Genomic DNA, 7,159 nt, shown 5'->3' with positions numbered 1-7,159 from the left:
TTTATCTGGCTTGTTTCCCTCTGAAAGTGACCGTACATGAGTCATGCAAGTGAGACATTTCGACTTTAAGTGATATACAGTCAGTAGCAACAGACCACCAGTGAATGTTTTGACCATCTTAACTAACTCCTCAAATCTTTCTTTTTCGTTCTGCAGGGAATGTTTGTTATCGTAGCGTTCGGCTGTGTCCTTGGGTCATTGGCCTTCTGCCTGGAACTCATTGTCTTCAACTGGCCTTGAATAATGTCGATATCAGGACTTCAGCAACGAAGAAAATAATTCCATTTGAATTATAAATATTGCAGATAACTGGACTGAACTTGTTTGGGAGTTGCACGTAACAGAGATCAAATAATACTAAAAAGATAAGCGAGTTTTCATTGACTTTTCTTAAGAAATCTTCAGAGAATTAGCTTTTTATCCTAAATTTCTTGGATGGATATTTTCGTGGGAAGCGCGACTACTTGTCCGCCAATATCCATTTACTTAGAATTTATGGAATTCTTGAACCTCTCTGTAATCACAAATTCCTGGATTATTTTTGTTTTTGCTTTACAAGATTATAAACAATATATTTTCACATGCATCATCTAGAAAGTGCTAGCAGTATTTATAGAATCCATTACCTGTCTTTTGAACTCCTAAATATATACACATATCTAATTACACGTGCAATATGTATGCATGTATAGGGGAATATTTATCCCGTAATCGTTTATGTATGTTGCAACATTTGGAAATCAAACATCTTATTTACAATTCTATGTGTAAAAGATCTAATCAACTAGTATAAAAATATAACGACGCATTCATAAACACGCATTTATAAACAAACACACACACGCACACACACACACACACACACACATATATATATATATATATATATATATATATACATACATATATACGCATTCAGTCATATATATATATATATATATATATATATATATATATATATATATATATATATCCGTGTCTTTTTCTTAAACACGTTTTAATAAGATAGGCGTAACTCGGTTCTAAAACTATCGACAACGCTGATTGTAAATTATTTACCGGCCTAATAGTTACGGTAGGTGTCTCTAATCAATTCTTTCCGGTACCGTTTCATCCAAGTCGCTCCCTTTGCGAATGTCCGCCCCTTACGAATAAATGACAATGGAGTCTCAACGATAAGCCCAGCAGGACTAACAAACTTGTGCGCATGCCCAAGGCAGCAACAAAACCAATGGACGAAGGTAAGTCGTCGCCAGTACCGCAGAGGCGTGAGCATCCATTTCACATATTCTAAGACGAGTACAGGTAAGGCGTTTCTTGTCTGTGCGTGGCTGGTCTTGACCGAATAATGCGTTTTTAGGAGTCGTAAAATAAAAGTCATGTATGATTTCTCTTGGGTTTGGTATGTCTGGTCATGTGGAGTGAGTGAGAATTGTGGCCCTATAATCCAGCAAGTTAGACATTTTTTCCCCAAAAAGTATATTAAAGTTTATTAAGAAAACATAACTCTTAACAGCATAAGCTAATTTTCTCTGGATACTCTGAACTCTTAACAGTATAAGCTAATTTTCTCTGGATACTCTGAACTCTTAACAGTCATAAGCTAATTTTCTCTGGATACTCTGAACTCTTAACAGCATAAGCTAATTTTCTCTGGGAAAAAATTTGCTGCTCGGATAGAAATGACATGTAAATAACAAAAATACAACACTGGAAGATAACCACGATAAATCATAAAACTAATGAACTTCGTGGTGTGAAAACTGGATAATTAATAATAATAATTTTCTGTCAAAGTTGAGCATGTGTTCATCCTTTGACTGAAAGAGTAAGAGCGGAATGAGAGGAGCTGACTATGGTAGTGCAGTGATAATATAACATCGATAGTGTTAATGGCAGTCGTATTTATCATGTTACTGCTACTCCAAGTCTTTAATTGCTACAAGAATAACCGCATTAAATGTAGAGATAAATAATAACCAATAATGCTAATTAGCAAAATAACTAAAGTATCGAAATGGGGGTATTGTTCTTGATAAAAACTCTTACCAACATCCACGAGTTCATCGTCCTGAAAATATTCCAAGGTGTACTTAGAAGGTGAGCAACAATTGTTCGGTAAATTAAGAATGAATATCATCAAGCGATATGAGGCAATTGAGTGATATTCTAAGAATCACAGATGGTTTTATTATTATTATTATTATTATTAGCTATAATGAGGGGACATTCAAGAAGGAGCAAGCCACGAAGAATGCTTACTATCTTGCTCACAAGACTACCATAGAATAGTAAATACATTAATGGAAAAAGTTTAAAATGAAGCGAAGAAGATTACAAAATAATAACAAGTGAATAGATGTAAATCTCCCAAAATCCGTAATGCAGACATAATCCACAACGCAAGAAAAAAAAAGAACATGAGTCTGTTGAAAGTAAAAAAAAAAGACATTAATCTGTTTCCCTTTCAAAAAGCACAATTATATGGCTTCTTAAAATCACAAACAGAAGCTTCAGTAACAATGCCAGGAAATGTTTTCTGAGTATATCAGTTAATGCAGTAGGTATAAGACCCACGGCACTTGATTGTGGTAAATCGCGGCTTCTCAATAGAACACTATTAATATTGTTCATTACAAAAGTAGTTTATAATTAATATTTAGAAAGTGACGATAAAGAGAGTAATGCTTAATTTTGAAACCTATTTTGCCTATCAACTCCAAGGAGCCTTAGCTATACACGTCAATTAGTTTTCTCTATTGCGAACAAAATCTATTTGATGGAATTATCTCATTAATTGTTTACGAATATTTCATCTCATAAAGAACAATGTTCACGTGATTAACGTTTACGTGATAACCTCGTGATTCCTTTCAGGGAAGCGCTTTTAATGAGTTTTATTAAGCTCTTAAAAAGTCAAATCAATTATATTCTGGACGCTTCCTATATATATTTTTTTAATTAGTCCACCAGATACGTAACTGATTCGACAGTCAGTAAGCGGGTCAAGATCTAACAGGTAATTAGTCATCAATTACAAGCATTTTTTTTATGACAAAAGAGCCGCCAATGAAATTTGTTGTTGAAAACTTAAAAGAAAATTCTTACGGGTATCCAGGATGATAATTTGTTGAATTTCACAGAATCATTAATAGTTATGTTGCATTAATTTTTGCTTTAAAGATATTTCCTACCGATTGGATATAATTGTCCGAAGGGATTATTGTATTTCAAATACAAATATATATATATATATATATATATATATATATATATATATATATATATATATATATATATAAAATGAAACGGCAACATTTACCTGATACAGAGCACTACCAGTGTTACTTATCACATAATAGTGCTAATCATGAAATTGTACCGAGTTAGTTTTGAACTTCCGCCCTCTTCTGAAAAAATCAAGTCCTCCGGAATTAAGGAAGTTTATCAGTCCTAGTTTTAAGTTTAAATTTGCAAATACTTTTACAATGTCTTTTGCTAACCTCCGCAGAAGTTCATTGTCATGTCTTGCTCAAAACGCCTGGGGGATAATAAGTCACTGCAAAAATATAGATCTGTTTTAATAGACCACGTTCTCTTGTTTGTTTCAAATTATATTTTTCTTTGGTCAGTGTGAACTTTTAAAAATCCAAAAAAAAACTTTAAATTCATACATCTGGGATCCACTTGAACTAACTCGCTCCTATTTCATTTTTTTTTATTTTGCCTGTGTGAGCCTTTAATATAAGTCAGAAGTCCCACTTATTTTTCCACTCTGGCTGCAAAGCAACACACTCAACTTGATGAAAAGTGCCCAAAATTACCGGCTACGTCAAGAGTGCCCCAAGTGCTTCTCATGCCATTGATCAAACTCGATATACTATATACAATAAATATATATATATCTATATATATATATTATAATAGTATTTAATATACATATATCATTTATATATATATATAGATATATATATAGATATTATATATAGAATAATATATATATTATATATATATATATATATATATATATATATATATATATATTATATTAATATATACGTATACGCACAATCATTGAACACCGCGACCACTGCTGTGAGACCAGAAAAATAAATATAAAAATAATAGCATTAGCTACTGAATACACTGAACTCATTAGCGCCTCTCATTTCTGAATGTTGATGTATGTACTTCCTCTCCGTTACATACCTCTTTCATACCATCTAACCAGATATTATTAGGTCTCTCTTACCTATTTCCTCCTAACACCTTTGATCTACACGCTCTTTTCGACAATGTATCTTCACACGTTTTTTGCCACACGGCCAAACCATCTTTATATAACATTTCTGTGCCATCATTTGACCCGTGCTAAACTTTTGACAACTCTTATGTATCTCCATATTTCTTACCTTTTAGTCTACATATGCTTTATTTAAGCTTCAACATTTTTTTGTCTTTCTTTCGCTTTAAGCATCCGCAATTCAAATAGTAGATTCACTTGAAATTACTTGTTTCTTTCGTCATCTACAATCATTTAAGATACTTCCGGCCAAATACCATCAAAATTAATTGCTCTACTTTCCATGTTCTTGCTCACATTTACTCTAAACCTTCTCCCGTTCAAAACGCTACCACAATCGTCCGCCACTCTTCAATTTCCATTCATTATTCCAACTCTTCATTTTTCGTACTTAGAAAAAGATTAATAATGGAATGCTTCAGAAAAGCTTCTCCTAAAGACTGTTTTCAGGGGAGAAGAATAAGTGTTGATAGTCCTTCATAAGACAACAATATTCCTACATATCAAACAGACTTATGGACAAACTTGAAATGTCTATGCACTATACCTGAAACTGCATTACGATCTTTATAAAATTTATCTAATTTAGCTCTTACAAAAACTACAAATATAGCAACACTCTAGTTATCTATGTAGAAATTAGTATCTGCAATAAACAAAAAATAAGCCATAGGTGATCTAAAAAGGAATTTTAATTGATGAGCACTAACGCTACATGGTTGAAGCAAATCAAGCACTAGCAGAAAAATAAATTATGTTCATGTTTTCATGTTTATGTTTTTAAGAGACGATGAACCTCCCGCTTACAGAAAAACAGGTTAAATGATACTGGAAAGGTATTACCTAGCACACTGCAAAAGAGATAAATATATAAGATAAATAACTTGGCCTGGGAATGCATCTCAGAGAAAGTTTCATAAGAGGGGAGCGGTCTACGAGATCTAGAATATTCTCCAAATGAGAAGCAAATGGATTAGTAAAGAATGTCATTTATTAAAAGGGAAAAATCATCATAAGAGACAAGGGAAATTCAACCACAAAAAGGAATTTAACCAAAGTTCACTACGTAGATATATAAAACAAGAGTTTGGTCCTTTATAGTGCTAAAGGTGTATACTGTAAACTGTATCAGCTCGGAGGATGTACTTCCTTAGAAATACTGAGAATGGCAGAGGCCAAGGAGCAAAAAACTAAACTAGATATACTTATGTTATTCTATTGGAATGAATAATCTAGTTTTATTTATGTTACTTGACACCACTGATAAGATTTATTGTTAATTACAACTGGTATTTTCAAAGTGATGAGAATTACCTGAGGATAGATAATGTATAACAACACTTAGCAACCTAGGAGACAGTTGTTGAAGTGTGGTCCAAAGGTACAAGAACTTTCCCTTCATTTCTACGTAACAGGGGAACGTATTAGCCCAGAATTAAGAGAATTAAGAAAGTATTAGCCCAGAATTAAGAGAATTAAGTAAATAGATGTAAATAAATCAACAGAAGGAAGACCAAGTACTTTACTGTGCCAACAGTTTAAGGCGATTATAAACCCAAGACTATGGAAAGCCACGAAGTATGAAATATGGAACACTCCCTGACTGAATGATATTAGTTATGATGTCCCCACTCGAGAGGAATCAACTGACCAAAAACTACAGAAAAAGATACTGGGAGCCTCTAGATATTTAACTATCGTAGATGAGATGAAGTAATGCCGATGGAAAAATTTACGCTTTTGAGAAAGGAAACAAAAGGTGGAAAATTAAGTCTCACTTATTCTCCATGAAGGCAACGTCAAACATCCAAAAGAAAGTTGTCAGACGACGTAGTCTGAAAATAAATGTGAACAGTTTTTCATTTTCTTGAATCCTATTGATGGGAACTAGTTCTGGTAATGGCATACCTATACTTGTCACTAACCATCTATAAAATTCATAAATATGACACTCGTGCATCCGGCCTTCTTATAGACTTCCTTATACCTATATTGTTTTCATACTGTACAAAATACACTCTTCTGCATGGTTATGGAAAATTGATAAAAAATAACTTTCGACATCAACATTCCAATACAAAAAATATCAAATTATGCGGAAGAGAAGGACCTGAAAGATATCGTATATATATCTTCGGAAAAACAGTCATCAATCACACAGGCCTCTACTTTCGTTTCAGATTGACAATGAGAAGCAAAAGGTCTACCGCAGAAGAGACCTTAAACTTTCGCGCACGTTTCGTCGGCCTGTTTTTCCAGGGCATGGCTGTCCAGACCATCTCACAGAAAACGGGGTTCAGCATCTCCACCGTCTACAGATGGACCAGGAGATGGATCCGGGAGGGACACCTCCACACCCGATGCAAAATGAGGGAGTGTCACAAGACCGACTCTGCGGATGAAGACTTGAGTCATTGGACGGGGCGCCCCAAAATGTGCAGAGGCTGTTTTAATCGAATTCTTGTTTCTTACGATAAAACTGGGGTCGTTGATGGGAACTTTACCATACATGACCAGCCATCAGAATCGTTCTCCATGGCGAACAGCGTTCAGGGGGATCACATTATTTTTACGAATTCATCATTTGCCTTCCCACCGTGAGAGTCATTTGAGCGAGTATCTTTAGAATTAGTTTTCTTCGACTGCACAGAAAAAATTAAGTGAAAACAAAATTTTAAAGTACACAGGAAGGACTAATAACAAGACTGAGGCTGGAGAATGGGCACCAACTATCGTGAATTAAAAAAAAAAATCATTACAACCTAATCACTGTACAGAGTAATGGTCTGCACTAAGCCATCCCAAATCTTTAAAGGGAAAGCGATAGAAACTAAAAAAGGTATTTTGAATGAATAT

General features: G+C 34.0%; 1 protein-coding gene across 1 annotated transcript in view; it reads left to right on the top strand.

Moving 5' to 3' along the window:
* The window catches only part of LOC135210478 (glutamate receptor ionotropic, kainate 3-like), a 17,488-nt gene extending 10,783 nt beyond the window's left edge, over positions 1 to 6,705 (top strand). Inside the window, exon 8 of the mRNA XM_064243369.1 lies at positions 6,563 to 6,705. Coding sequence (XP_064099439.1) covers positions 6,563 to 6,705 — 143 coding nt within the window. The remainder of the gene's footprint in view (positions 1 to 6,562) is intronic.
* The last annotated feature ends 454 nt before the right edge of the window (positions 6,706 to 7,159 follow it).

Source organism: Macrobrachium nipponense, chromosome 39 (genome assembly GCF_015104395.2).
Source record: "Macrobrachium nipponense isolate FS-2020 chromosome 39, ASM1510439v2, whole genome shotgun sequence".
Taxonomy (NCBI): domain Eukaryota; kingdom Metazoa; phylum Arthropoda; class Malacostraca; order Decapoda; family Palaemonidae; genus Macrobrachium; species Macrobrachium nipponense.
The sequence above is the reverse complement of the archived record's forward strand: the minus strand, read 5'-3'. Positions and strand labels throughout refer to the sequence as shown.